Consider the following 14,171-nt stretch of genomic DNA (forward strand, 5'->3'; position numbering starts at 1 on the left):
CTAGCCATATCCATGATCTCTTTGCCGGTGTTAATAATACGGCGTAGAAAGTTTCAATATTTACTGTCATTTTTGGAAAAAGTGTCTTTTTTTTAAAGATACACATTTCCCTGAAGTTGTTGCTTCGTGCAATTTCGTATAAAGCGTTTTGTCAAATATTTTATAAGAAAACGAGCGAGTTTCCGAGACTTTTAAAAGCATTTCCGAAGCACAGCGTCCCAATCCCTCGCTATCGATAACATCTTAGACGAATACGCAAAAAAATTCGTTTCGTGACAAAAGATGTTTCTACATATTTTTAAACGACTTATAAATATTATTATTTATTATGTAAACACATAAAGAACTTTATCATTACATATTAAAAGATAAATATAACGTCTAATCTGTACAAGGAATACTTTCCTTTTTTTTTTAATTAATCTTAACAACTTTTTTACAATATCTCGGTAGTAGGATTATTCCTCACGATCGTTTCTTTTTAACATCTATCGACATTTTTCCTCTCCAAAACAATAATTTAAATAATTTACAAACGATAAATATCGTAAACACGATTGAAATTATTATCGCGAGTATAACGTCGAGCAATAAATATTGGTACCAAGTTAAATTCGTTGCCGCTGTCCTCAACGAATCCGGCCCATGGCGGAGTAAATACTCGATCCAATAAACTCCTTCGTCCAACGGTGGTATCGGTCGATCCCTGAACTCGAAAGAGGCTTTCCTCGCCATATCCGTGTAACTGTGAATCACGCAATCGATATAATTAAACATTCGAAATATTCAAAATAATCTTTCCTCCTCCGTTCGTTGAAAAAAATTCTTTCCATTGGAACAAATCCAATTTTAGCTCAACCAATGCTAACGAAAAAGCTCTCGACGAGATTAAACGATGGGGATGCGTGTCAAGCAATACTCTTCGAACGATTTCTTCCACTTTCGATCCGTGCACACACCTGCACGCAATCTTAGCCGCGGATAAACTCGGATTCAACCGTCGCGGGGCAACGATTCGAGGCAGGTTTTCAACTTCGGCCAATTAACTCCCGGATACAAATTTAACTGGAACGGGGATTACGTATAGAGAGTGTACGGCTCGATCAAATTTTCAATCGTCCATTTTCCGTTCGCCGTTTTCAATGATTAAGACGCTCCCGCCTCGCGCGATCGTTAACAATGATCCATCGCGCGATGCGAACGATTAATGGATGGGATGGCGCGGTAATTAACGCGCGATCGATTCGAAAATCGGCAATGAAATTGAGCGCTCGTTGCTTGCCCGTTTATCATCGACCGATTGTCGTCCGCCAAATGGACGCTGCCGATACGATTGTAATGCAAAAACGTTTCTCCCTTTTGCTCGCCGTGTGCACGAATTGTGTAATTGTGATCTCAAGCTGGTGAATAATGGATGGACCTATTTTTATTTAAATTTTAGAATACTTTTAAATTTGGTTTTAAAAATTTAGAAGGTATCGAACGTAATTTTAAAATTAATGATAAACAGTATGCTATATGAAACAGGATGATTGTTTCAAACTGTTTGAAAATTCATTGCTCGGTTAATTCGACGGTATTGCTCGGCAAATATAGATGGATAATGAAAAAGAGCTGTGGAAGCTTCTCTGTTTTTTTCATCTCTGTATCTACGAGCCACGCAATTTCCATTTGCACGAAGAACGAAGATTCTAATTACCTGTTGTTCACCAGCAGTTCGTTCAAAGCGTTTGATATCGTCGACTCGTATGAAAGTTGATGGTAATCCAGTTTCAGAGCCAGCCCCCTTTTCACGAAGTAGGCCACGTTCAGGGGTTGATCCCCGTACAAGGGTATTCCGAGAATCGGTACCCCGCAATAAACCGCCTCTTGAGACCCCAGCATTCCACCGTGCGAGATAAATAGCCGCACATTCGGGTGACCTGGTCATTTTCAAATCGATAAAGTTTAAAAGCCGAGCTATTCCAATCGCATTTAAGATCATTTTAATATTTCAACATTTCTTTGTTCGCGAAACGATATTCGATGTTATAATTGGAACTAGATGTTTATGGAAATTTAAGTTTTAATACAAAATACAGAAATAAAGATCTGTTTCATATTTTTAAGTATCACTGTCCTAGATTTAAGCTATCGAACATTTATCAATGTATTCTGTCCGTGAGTCTAAATAAGACAACAAAAATGTTTTATATAAACGTAGGTTTTATTTAATGCTTTATTAAAAAATGTTTTATATAAACGTAGGTTTTATTTAATGCTTTATTAAAAAATTATAAACAAAAATATATAAAATTCGAAGGGAACTGTTAAGGGAACATTACTTGGTGATTTATTATTTATCGTTATTGTTTCCTCCCCAATTTTTCTATCCTGTTGTATACTTTGCTTTCGATATTTTTTTTTCACACGTTTACATTCTGATAGATTTTCTAACGTTTTTATTTTTCGTAAATGCATAATTTAAATATCCTTTTTTTTTTTTTTTTTTTTACATATGTAAATCCTCGACAAGATCAATTTAACGAGGAATTAATAATAATGAACGAATTTGTCAACAATTCATTTCGTTTGTGAATATAAATCAATTAGTGGAACAACGATCGTTTGCACACAAAGCGATCTGATTGCTAACGGCATACGAAATGGAACGCGTGCAGGTAACGCGTTTGGATCCATCCCAAGATTTAACCTAGACCTGGCCTAAATTTAATCCTGCCCTAATTCGCACATTATTCATCTCCTCCTATATATAACTTGCTCCCTATTTACGATGTAGTAAATTCTGAATCGTATATGATCTCTCTCTCTCTATATATATATAACGTTTCGAACGTGACGCATTTGTAGAATGATGCGACGAAATCATGGCGCGTTAAATAATTTCATTAAATAAATTCACTCGACGAATCTCGATTGAAACAGATTTTTATTTCGCAAAAAGAAATGGATAAGAAATGATAATACGATAGCATAATAATCTTTGACAATAACTTTTTAACATCTTTTAAAATTAAAAAAAAAAAAAAAATTGTAATTATTCCGCCCGTTTAAGGTCTGGTTCTTTCCCCTATAGGGAAGTAGCTAATTTTCGAGAGAAAATCTCGGAGGGAATAAAGTTTCAAGTTGTTTTTTCAGATTTGTTTCTCGACAACGGCGGTGCACTTAACCTGATTTTTCAAGGTTCAGGGATTAATTCGCTTCCGTATAAAGGATGCTTTATGTGTGTTTTAAAACTATGTGTACACGTTTCCATTGAATTTGCAATAAAGAAGACAAAAAGGAAAAAGTTGGAGCTTTTAAGATTTATTAGTAGTCTCGTTTCAAGATAAACGAACAGAGTTAAATGTAACACGTGTAATGATTTAAATAATCTTGATTCGATATTTGAATTCGATCATATCATTTTTTTTTCTTTTTAATGAAATTTTGTACTCGGCGCGATTCCATTTTTCCGATATTTTTCAATATATAAAATCTTCATTTTCTTTCTCTTCTCGATTTATAAATTCTACGCGGGATTTTCATAAAATTTAAATCAAATCTGCACTTAATGTCGAACTGCGAGTGTATCAAAGTTTAGAGGTAATTAGAGGTAAAATGCACGGATATTATTATAAAATAAACCGACGGTTATATCTGATTGCGCGGAACAGGATTATTGACAATAAGCGGCGTACAATATGTATAACGAAGGGTTGATATTCGGTTAAAATTGGTCTATAAGTTATTTAACGTTAATGCATAATTTAAATGTGCAATTTTATGCGATTTCGGGGCTCGATATCTTGAATCATAGATGGGATCGTCGATTACACGCGAGAATATAATATTGTCCCGCAGATGCAAACAGGGACGATACACGAGGACGATGATTTAAGATTAAACCGTTACACGAATTAAAACATTTATCATCGATCGAAACACATTTTACACATTTTATATTACATACCGTTGTAACGAATTATCAAACAAGAATGAATCATATTTCTACATACGATATCGATTCATTCGCCATTAAATTTATATCTTCCATGAATATTTTAAAATCCATTTAAAATAAATACCTCTTATCTTTCATTGTACTTAACAATTTTTGCTTAATCGCAGTCTATTAAGCCACAATTGCATAGATAATTCTCTCCTTCGTTATCGACCTTTGATATTCGATTATCCTTATCGAAAAAACGATCTGTTTGAAAATGAACAACACGAACAATCGTCCGAAAGCCATGCGTAAAAGCGCCTGCGAGTTTTTCTCCAACAGTTTCTTTTCTTCTTCTTTTTTTTTTTTTTTTTTTTTCACAGTAATAAAATATCCCTCTTACGTGGTTAAACTCAACGCCACGCGGAAAGCAAAAAGAATACGTACACAATATGGAGAGCTGGGGCGCCCATTCGATGCACTTAACTTTCTTGGGCAGCCTGGGCATATTCCTCTCGGAACACTTCCACAATATCCGTTGCGGTACCCGCTCGAACGCCTCGTAGAAAGACGTTAACATCTCGTTGGGCATGGTGGACACGTTTATTTGCGATCCTAGGCTAAAGTAAATGACCCCGTCCTCGCTCGAGTCGAGAAAATCCTTAAGATGTTTGGGCAACGGAGGCGGGCCCGAGGCTGGTATGTGCATACCGCCCAACTCTTTCAATCCCGGTGCAAGAGCTCGTGGCGTGTTGGTTGTCCTGTGCCCGTTCGTCAGTATCAACGATATCCTCGATCGTAACGTGTCCAAGTTCGGAAGATCGTCGCCGAAGTGTTTCTTCGCGATCTCGTAACCTGGCTTGTCCATTAAATACCTGAAGAGAAAGTCGAGTCGAAAAATTGATCAATCGATCGAATTAATCGAGTGAGCGGCAAATTAGATGGCTGGTTGATATGATTTCGAATATTGTGACATCTTTTGGAAGATCGAGTTTAAATTATATAAACTGGTGTATAAACTTGTGCAAATTTGGAAAATTGAGATCTGATAGATCCGTTCTATGCTACGAGCAACAGGGAATTTAGATAGGCCGATAGTCAGAGGCAATTAGCCCGCCATTTGCCATCGAACGGTTTATGACGAGGATCGGATCTTAATGGTATTGCGATATCGTTTGGATATTACGCCTTAAATAGAGGGTAAATAGATTCATTTGGAAGTGGAAGGATCGATGACGAGATATATTTGAATTAAAATTAAGAAACGGCGCTTCGTTGCTAAAGCACGTGTAATGTAACGTTTCAAGAGGGATCTAGATTTGGCCAAGGAATGAGAGTGATTGAACAACAATTGGGATCTGGAAGAAAGAAAGAAGGGAAAAGTAAACTGTCGATTCGTTTGACATACCTATAGGCGAGTTTGCTGATAAAAAAGTACATCAAATTGGTGGCTCTCTCGAAGAAATTCATCTCGTCCGAAAAACTACTTAAAATCGTGTTGGGGATGTAACTAGGGATTTCAGGATTCCTAAGAATCTCGTTGTTCCATGGATAGGAAACGGTGCTACTTATTCCAACCACAATTGGTATTTTGAGAACGTGGCTGATACCGATAAAACAGTCGGAAAAGAAGATTTCCATGATATAGATATCGAACTTCTCTTTCGAATGCAGCAATTTCTTCACTTCCGGATGTTCCAGCACGGATCGGCACGTTTCCGAGCTTATGAAGGATATTGTTTTCAACTTTTGCAGCATGGTTTGCCAAAAGGCAAGCTCGATCGACCTTGTACCGACCACGCATGGCATGCTTGAAGATATATCGACATCCGTGAAATTAGGTAAAACTGTTTTCTGAGGAAAGTGGTTGAACGACACCACTTGGTGACCCCTCTCCGCGAGTCTCTTCAACAACGCCTCGTACACTATGTAATGACTTTTCGCTTGATGCGGGGTCACCATCAAAATTCTAGCACCACTGGCGTCATCGTGTACCGCACAAGCAATCACTATAATCGCAAATAGGAACTTCATTGCGATCACGAGGTGGGGATCAAAGAAATGGCGAGTTCGATTTATCGAGAAATGGATTGGATCGAGTTAAGATCGAAAAACTTGTAATTTGAACTTGCTTAAAGATAGCATAAAATGTAACTGAATAATAATATTTTAAACGTTAATATATCGCGCGATGAAATATCCGATACGAATCGTAAATTGTTATATTATCGTTGTATCGTTATTTTTTGAAACGTTAATCGTTCCATTATCTATTATTCTTATACGCACACTTTCTCAACACTCGAGATAAAACATCTATTAATTAAATCTATTAATTATCAAATTATAAAATTTTTATATAAAGTGTGTACAAAGAAAATGCATCAAATATCATTCGAGCGAGCAAATATAATCGTGATGAACGAATAATGAACGCACTTGCATACGATAACTTTTAATCTATTCACCTGGCAGTGGTTACAAAACGTTTGTCTCTAATGATTCACCGATGACTGCCAAATTATTTTCCCTTTCCAACCTCGTCTAACACCGATTAAGCTACCCTCACAATGAAAGCCAACGATATCGATATCTCGTTTCAGATAACAACGTCAGAATGGTTTTCAATACTGGAATCGGTATATATCACGAGGATGAGTGATGCGAGCTTCCAAAAATTTCGTGCGCGCGTTTCTAGATTGTGTACACCGCTTTATGCAGTCTCGCACGCACAACGCGTCTGACGTCAAACGACTTTTTCAGGTCCTACTCGTATTTTTGGAACTGGCTTCTCGCTCGTCTCTCTTCTAGTCCAGCGTGAATTTTCTGTCTCTCGTCGCGAGATGAGTGAACGCGTTGAAAATTTCAATCTCGCGTTATCCTTGTTATCGTAAGAATAATTAGCAATAATTTTGAATAATTAACAAAAGGTAGAAGGATTTATTGTAGCCGATCGAAATTATCAGGCACAATAACACAACAGCCGATAGTAAAAATGGTAAAAAGCTACTGATAAATAAAATACAATAAACTTGTACATTTATGACGAAAGAACGATATTTTTAGTGTAGCTTAGTGTTCAATAACTTCTTTCGATTTATGTTATAGATAGGGGGGAAATTTATTTCGTGATAATACTCGTGACAGTACTGTCTAATAAGAAAAAAAAGGATTTATTTTTAAATTGTTAGAAATCAGTATTATAAATTGATACAATATTGAAGCGCTGATATGGGAGATTTATCGAATTATATATTGATTAATTAATCGCAGTACCGATTAATCATCTCGTTTCGTCGATACACTCGAGATTTAGAGATACGAGAGGCTGGTATTTTCTGGTGCGCCGGATTAAAGTGGTTCATTATTAAGAAATGCGCTGGAGAAAGAAACGAGAAGGTTGGCGTTCAGGTTGAAAAGGAAGGAATTGAATGGAGAAATGGAGAAGAATCCAGCATTGGTGCTTTTTTCACATTCCCGCACAGAGTTCAATTGAAAAATATACCGATTTCCAAATTGCCGATACAGCATTGTCTGTAAAATTACTTTTGTATGGGAGTGATGAAAAATTTCTCTTTCGAGGATATCAAATGTTACAATTTGTCGATTTCATCGTAATTTGATTTGAAATTAATTGAAATATTATTCTCGCGTATCTAATTCAATATAACGTTTTTTTGAATTACCCAAAATTTCAAGATCCAATTAAATTATAATTGATCTATCTTTAAGCTTTAATTTTTATATTTAATAGTAAGTTTCATTCAATTTATCTAATTCGCTGAAATAATATATTCATATTACGTAACACATATTTTTATAAATATATATGTAATTTATCGATAAAGTTTTTCGCGTATGTATATCACGTATTTTTATGAATTTAATTAATTTTTATCTTTCTCGTGTAAAATTTGTATCGTAATATATTTATTTTTTAATTTTTTTTTTCTTCAATTCAAATTTAAAATAAATATTAAGCATTTCTTGATTGTACGCGATTAATTATAAATATTTACTTTAGCAATAAAAATAAAAATTTTGAATGATAATTGTCGCTATTCAACTAGATAATTGAAATGTGATAAACATGTTTTCATGGAACCAGAATACGGTTGAAGGCACATTATGTTTGTAATTATACAAAATAACTTCAAATGACGTCAGTGTTGAACGAACCAACGATATTCATTATCTTTATCCAAGTTTCGAAATCACTTCAAAACTTAGTCATTTGAAAATTTAGATGAACCATCGAAATAAATTTTATTCAATCTCAAAATATAAACCTTAATACCCGTACGCGATATAATAATAAATTTACACACAATTTACGAAATTAAATAGAATTTAACAATAAAATTTAAATGTTTGTTTTTGCAATAATTTAAATACACAATAATATCGAATTTCGAGATCTTATTTTAAAATAAAAGATTCCATTACTTTTAAATGGTAAAAATTATCTTTGCACTTTAAAGGAAGGAAAATATCAGTGTCGGTCTGGCAACTGAATCTATAACCTAGAATACAACTCTTCCTGGAAACGTGCACTGCCTTAGTTCGTGGAAAGTTCAAGAGCATTCAAAAAAAAAAAAAAAAAAGAAAAAAAAATGTGCACCAAAGTTTCTTTCCGCATCCGTTGTATAAGCTCTTTTTCTTATAACATAACAATCCTTCTGTTGTCTGAATAAGAAATAAAAAGTTACTACGAACATTTTGAAATATTTAATACGATTTAAAACCATTCTGTAAAATTTAATTTATACACTTCTCGAAATTTATTTTTTTAAAAACCACCAAAGAATTAATTTTTATTCCTAATATATTGTAAAAGAAAGAATAAACAAGCCTTCAATTTGTAGAATTTGTAAAATTTATATCGAAAAAGCATCGAATTAATTTCATAACTATTGTAAGAGAAAGTGTGAACCAACGTCAGAATGACTAAAAAAAAAAAAAAAAAATATTAGAAAAAGCAATATTCGCAAAAAAAAATTGTAAATATAAATGAAACTTCGAGTCAAGATATATAAATTTCAACCCATCAACTAAAATAAGAACAAAAGTATCTATTTTATTTTTACACCTGATATATTACAAAAAAGAAGAAAAAACTGATCCAATATCAGATCGATTAAAAAAAAATATTACAATTCTTACAAGAAATTACACGACCCAATACATGAAGTTTCGTTTCCACGAAAATGTACAAGTTTCGTTTCATCGAGTGAAATAAGAAGAAGTACATCCAGTGATGGGGAAAATTTAATAGTTGGACAAAATTACGAACAAAGTTACTTCGATAAGTTATTTCAATAATTTATTGTTCAAAACGTAATGATAATTGGCCGAGCCGAAGAGGGGATCAACTAATAGCTACGAATAAACGCTATTCAATCAGCATTTTAATAAGTAATTATTCAAAGCAAACTTTACACGACATTTCTGAATCACTGGCTACTTTTTCAACGGGTTAACGCCTAATGCTCTGAGTACATCAAGCCGCTTGGCGTATGCAAATGTATAACGGGTGTCCCGCGACCAACTTCCTTCCTTTCCCTTCCTTTCTCAAATCGGCCTACGAAATTAAATGGAACCGCTCTGGTAATTGCCTCCTCTTATTCCAAGCTTTAATTAGTCGTCGACGATATCGCGAAACTTTCTTGCAGAGAGAGAGAGAGAGAGAGAGAGAAAGAGAGAGAGAATGGCGCGAGAAACCCTTGCCGGAACAAGGAGAACAACATTCTTCTTACAGGCTAGCGCTTGAAATTCAGATAAGAAAAGCTTTCAGCGTCATCTTCGCCGCATCTTTACTCTCGTTTTGCTACTCCACCAACCCTGTAACTGCTTTGCATTGCTCTTCTGCCATTGTTTTTCGGCCGAACTGTATCGTTGACTCGTTCCAACGTTTTATTCGCTTGTACGCCTCGAGCTTGAAGTAAAAGTTTCCGATTCGAATGAGATAAATTCGATGGACGGAGCGAATTTTAAAGCGAAACTTTAGGAAATGAAATAAGTAATGGAAAATTGTCTGCTCGATTCTTTTAAAGAGGCCAAGATAAAAAAAAAAAATAATTAAAAATTGTACATACTCGATTTTCCTAAACTTTTGCACATTTTCTTTCGAGGTCAAATTGTATTGCCAGATCGAAGTATATATACGTGTCGAGTTTAATGTAAAAAAAATTTCATGATGCGAATTACGATAAATGTGAACGAATGAATTTTACTGAAACTTTGATTTTTTTTATTTTTATTTATTTTTTCCTTGGGAAGATGAAAGGAGTAATTGAAAATTGTACGTGTTTGATTTTGTTAAAAAAGTTACTTTTGATTTTATTCGAAGAATTAAAAATTTGGAAATGAAAAGTTTCGCAAGGTAAAATTGAAATAAATCGACTGTGATTTAGCTCAAATTTACTCGTTTCTCTTTAAATTATATTTTATGGAAGGCTCCATCGTTAAGATAACGAAAAGTTATTTAATACCGATCATTTACATTTAGTTAGGTGAAGTTTCCGCACTGGAAGTGCTACTACGAATTGTGAGATACTTAAAGCAACAAGTTTGTAAATTAACTAGAATTTTCCCCGTTCTAGGATCATAAATTAACTTTCCACGATTTAAGAATTTGTTTCTTGGTAAAATGAAAAATTGTAACTATAATATCATCTCGAAAGTAATTTTTTATATTAATTTTATATTAATTTGTTGCTTCATTTTAACACCTTGCTCTTAACCTAAGGTAAATACCTTTAACGATATAGAAGATGTATCGTTATAATAAATTGTGCAATCAACAGGACATTGTACCAGAACGCCAGAAATTCTCCAAGTTCGTGTAATTAATTATCTCTTAATGAGATGGAGCAAATATCTCGAATTCAAATTATTCTTGATGTTACTTGACAAACGCATAAATATATAAAACACGATCTTCCATTAATGTATGTGCGATCTTCAAAATTTATATGAAAAAAATTTCACAGTTTCTCTGAATTTCATAGTTGTTTCAATTTTTGTTAAGAGATCTTGAAAAATATTACGCGCAAAATTGTCTCGCATTTTCGCCACAGCCGAGAACACACTCGCGACAGAGAAGTAGGAATCCTTCAATTTTAAAATAGCAGTCGAAAGAACCAAAGCGCATCTATATCCATAAAACAACCGCGTACAAATCTCCGAGATGTGTCAAGTCTGAGGGAGAAAGAATTTGAGAAAGTACTGCGAAGAATGCCAGAGGATATAATGCTTTCGTGGAAAGCAAGATTCGAGGAGAACAAGAGAGAGAGAGAGAGAGAAACGAGGAAAATGACGAAGAATGCGACAAAATTCAGTCGAGAGGTGCGTATCCACGTGATATTTCCTCTTAAAGGAACGCGTCACCTTCTTTGAAAATTTCAACGATTATTAAATTACCCGAATATTTTAACCACAACATACATACAAGATACGTTTCATTTTGTGCTTGTATTCCTCCTTTCTCTCTTTTTTTCTTTCTTTGTAACGAGGGCGTGATTAAAATTTGTTCACTTCTCGAAAACGTCACGGCACTCGAAATATTTCTGGCACGTTCGAGTATGAAATTCACGGAAGAAAACGCCTCGCGCCTTGTTTTTATGTATTGTGTAGTTTTTACCACGTTTTTATAAACTTTACTCACGTATGAACGCGAGCACGGACGGGAGTGGCGCGCTAAATACGAAACATTCATGCCGTGTATGTTAAAAATTATTGTTTCCTTTTAGGCGGAGGAGGGCCACGAGGAGGTTGAAAAGAACGAGCCGTTACGGTGCCGCGACATTTTCACAACCACCTCGTACGTCTCGTGCATACCAGAAGAGAAATCTAAAAGGTTAAGCTGAACGAGGCATTATTTTTTACAGGGGGAACAATTTTCCTCGCGCTTAAATAAAACGCGTAACAATTCTGCAATTTATTTTCCACAAGAGAATTGTATCATGATAATTATGAGAGTTATTATTGTAAAAAAATTTCAAATTGAATTTCCTTTTCTTTAACGAGATTGCGAGATTAAAGGATTAAAATTTGTGAAACGAGGAAAGATTCGACGTTAATTTAGAAAAAAAAAAAAAAAAAAAGATCAAAGTTATTCGTTTTTAGGACACAATTGATTTCATAGGTGTTCGATGAGGAGACAAAGATTCGAGGAAAGATTCATTGGAGCGTGTCGCGAGGGAAGTTTAGTCGAAGAAAGCCACTTGTTCAACGTTCTGTGTTACACACAGAGGAAGGAAGTTGAATTCGTACAGTCGATGAAACTGGTATGTAATATCGAACGGAGGAGGAGGTTTTTCTTTTTTTTTTTTCATTGGAATTTCACCCACCAATCCCTGAAAAGGAGTATATATACTGGGGTATATATATTTCATACTCTTTCGACTTCTTGGTAAATCTGTTGCAGAAAGCATTTCCAGTGTCGTCGGGAAGTAATTAATGTTAAGAACAAAAGAATTCGGGAGTGGTGCTCTGTGGAATAAGGAAGGCGGGGAACGAAAGGCTTTGAAGTAGCGACATTTCCGTCTAAACATGCTTTTGTTGCAAAGATTTCCATTTGTTTGTCGAGCAAGATTAATATTAAACTTGCGTTTCATGAAAACACTTGCGACACGATATTTTATCTCGTGTTGTGAATATATGAAACGACGTTATAGGAAATATAAGTATATGCAACTTTTAAATAATGATTCTAAATCTATATTTTTAAACACGAATCAAAAATATATGATGTAAGGTATTTCAGATATACGGAATAAAGAAACTTGTCAAATATTTATCAAACTTTTAAATTGGGGAATTGCTTTATCGATTTTGCTAATTGTTGTTCTACATTTTGTGAAAAAAAAAAATAACAGTAATTAACATACGATTATTTGAAGAAAAATTAAGATTTACAATGCTGTTAACGATGCAACGTGTTAATAAAACGACGACTAAATGAGAGAACGGTCTACGAAGTTTCATTGAAAATTTTGCCCCGGATAAAATGACTGAATGTTAAGGGATCTTTTGTCTTCCATTTCAGTTACGTCCTCCAATTATTACGGCTATTAATTACGAGACGTTTGTTACGGAGGAAAAAGTGCTTGGAAGAGTGGCAAAGTCAGCGAGCAACCTTTCCACGGGACTAAAAAGCAAGAAAGATTCCTCTCCTCTCGGGGAAAGAGTGACAAAAGGAATCGGATGCGCATTTTTACCGTGTCTGTAATCAACGAAATCTTCACCGCGCCTCTTGATTTCAAATCTCGCGGAGACGAGAAACAAACGAAACGTTTTTCCAAAAAACCGTCACAATTATCCCCACGTATAAAATTTCGTATCGCATTTTAATCCTCTCCTGTTCAAAATCTCAACCCTCATTCGAGGATCCAGTTCCAAGCTAAAACATTTACGCATTTTAATTCTAATTTTTATCGAAACAATATCACAAACAAAAATCCCTGTGTCGTCGACTCTCCCTCGTTTCACGCTCGATACGAGCATCCAACGATCGGCCATGTCGTATCCCGCAGATCCTCCATCGAGTGACCTTATCCGAGAAAAATCACGGAGATCCGTGTTAACCGCGTCCTCCCTGCAGAGAGTCGTGGTCGTCCTTCCGTGGCAAATTAACCGGGAAACCCGAATAGCGGGGCAGGGGAAGGTTGTGCCGGGACTATTTGCGATGAAACGCGAGTCATGGGCAAGGCTCGTTAGAGTTTCGTCGCTCCCTCGTTACACGCCGTCACGGAGAATCGCAAAGGGCCCCTCTCTCTCTCTCTCTCTCTCGTTTTTCTCTTTGGAACAACATCGCCCGGAAACGTCCGATCTGTCCAACCCCCTCCCCCCCCCTTTCCCTTCTCACGAGCGTCGTGCGTCGCTCATTACCACCGGCGGATGGAACAAAAGGCGACCCTCTCTGCCCGACGAGTTCTTTCCTAGAATGGAGTGGAGCGGGGAGAGGAGAGGGAGGGGAGGATGCACGCGCGTATCCTCGTCACCTTGATCCCGTGGATCAGGGAACGTGGGTCCGTCTGCGCCAGACCGCGGAGAATTTCCGTTCACAGGCCAGAATCTCCTTCTTCATTAACGGCTGGAATCTTGGGAACGTATTTGTCGTGTCGCTGAAGGGATGTGCAACGTTTGCCTTGGTTCTGAGCTCCTTGGTTTCCTGGGGTTAACGCGAGGAGTTTGTAGGGAACGATCGGAAAGAACAGCGGGAAAGGAATAACTTTTGGAGCGA

The 14,171-nt window shown here is 35.8% G+C and overlaps 2 protein-coding genes across 2 annotated transcripts; one reads left to right on the forward strand and one right to left on the reverse strand.

The window, feature by feature from the left end:
- Nucleotides 1–295: 295 nt before the first annotated feature.
- On the reverse strand, nt 296–6,443 carry LOC100871149 (UDP-glucosyltransferase 2). The gene is made up of 4 exons (XM_012487790.3): nt 5,334–6,443; nt 4,373–4,800; nt 1,700–1,922; nt 296–745 (listed from the first exon to the last, which is right to left on the reverse strand). The coding sequence occupies exons 1-4, from the start codon at nt 5,957–5,959 to the stop codon at nt 466–468; spliced, it is 1,557 nt and encodes a 518-aa protein (XP_012343244.2). The 5' UTR covers nt 5,960–6,443; the 3' UTR covers nt 296–465.
- Nucleotides 6,444–11,239: 4,796 nt separating this feature from the next.
- On the forward strand, nt 11,240–12,721 carry LOC147658250 (uncharacterized). Its single transcript, XM_086904017.1, has 4 exons — nt 11,240–11,272; nt 11,677–11,783; nt 12,072–12,213; nt 12,354–12,721. The coding sequence occupies exons 1-4, from the start codon at nt 11,240–11,242 to the stop codon at nt 12,384–12,386; spliced, it is 315 nt and encodes a 104-aa protein (XP_086760143.1). The 3' UTR covers nt 12,387–12,721.
- The last annotated feature ends 1,450 nt before the right edge of the window (nt 12,722–14,171 follow it).

This window comes from Apis florea, unplaced genomic scaffold, assembly GCF_048593485.1.
Source record: "Apis florea isolate Af1SG1 unplaced genomic scaffold, ASM4859348v1 contig_2293_pilon, whole genome shotgun sequence".
Classification (NCBI taxonomy): domain Eukaryota; kingdom Metazoa; phylum Arthropoda; class Insecta; order Hymenoptera; family Apidae; genus Apis; species Apis florea.

What these genes read in the sequence shown, in the direction of transcription:
- LOC100871149 (XM_012487790.3), bottom strand. Translation starts at nt 5,959, where the DNA reads ATGAAGTTCCTATTTGCGATTATAGTGATTGCTTGTGCGGTACACGAT. An exon ending in GCCCCAGCTCTCCATATTGT is followed by an intron (nt 1,923 to 4,372) that starts GTACGTATTCTT and finishes GAAAATGACCAG; the next exon opens with GTCACCCGAATGTGCGGCTA. An exon ending in GAACTGCTGGTGAACAACAG is followed by an intron (nt 746 to 1,699) that starts GTAATTAGAATC and finishes CGTGATTCACAG; the next exon opens with TTACACGGATATGGCGAGGA.
- LOC147658250 (XM_086904017.1), top strand. Translation starts at nt 11,240, where the DNA reads ATGACGAAGAATGCGACAAAATTCAGTCGAGAG. An exon ending in CGACAAAATTCAGTCGAGAG is followed by an intron (nt 11,273 to 11,676) that starts GTGCGTATCCAC and finishes GTTTCCTTTTAG; the next exon opens with GCGGAGGAGGGCCACGAGGA. An exon ending in CCAGAAGAGAAATCTAAAAG is followed by an intron (nt 11,784 to 12,071) that starts GTTAAGCTGAAC and finishes TTGATTTCATAG; the next exon opens with GTGTTCGATGAGGAGACAAA.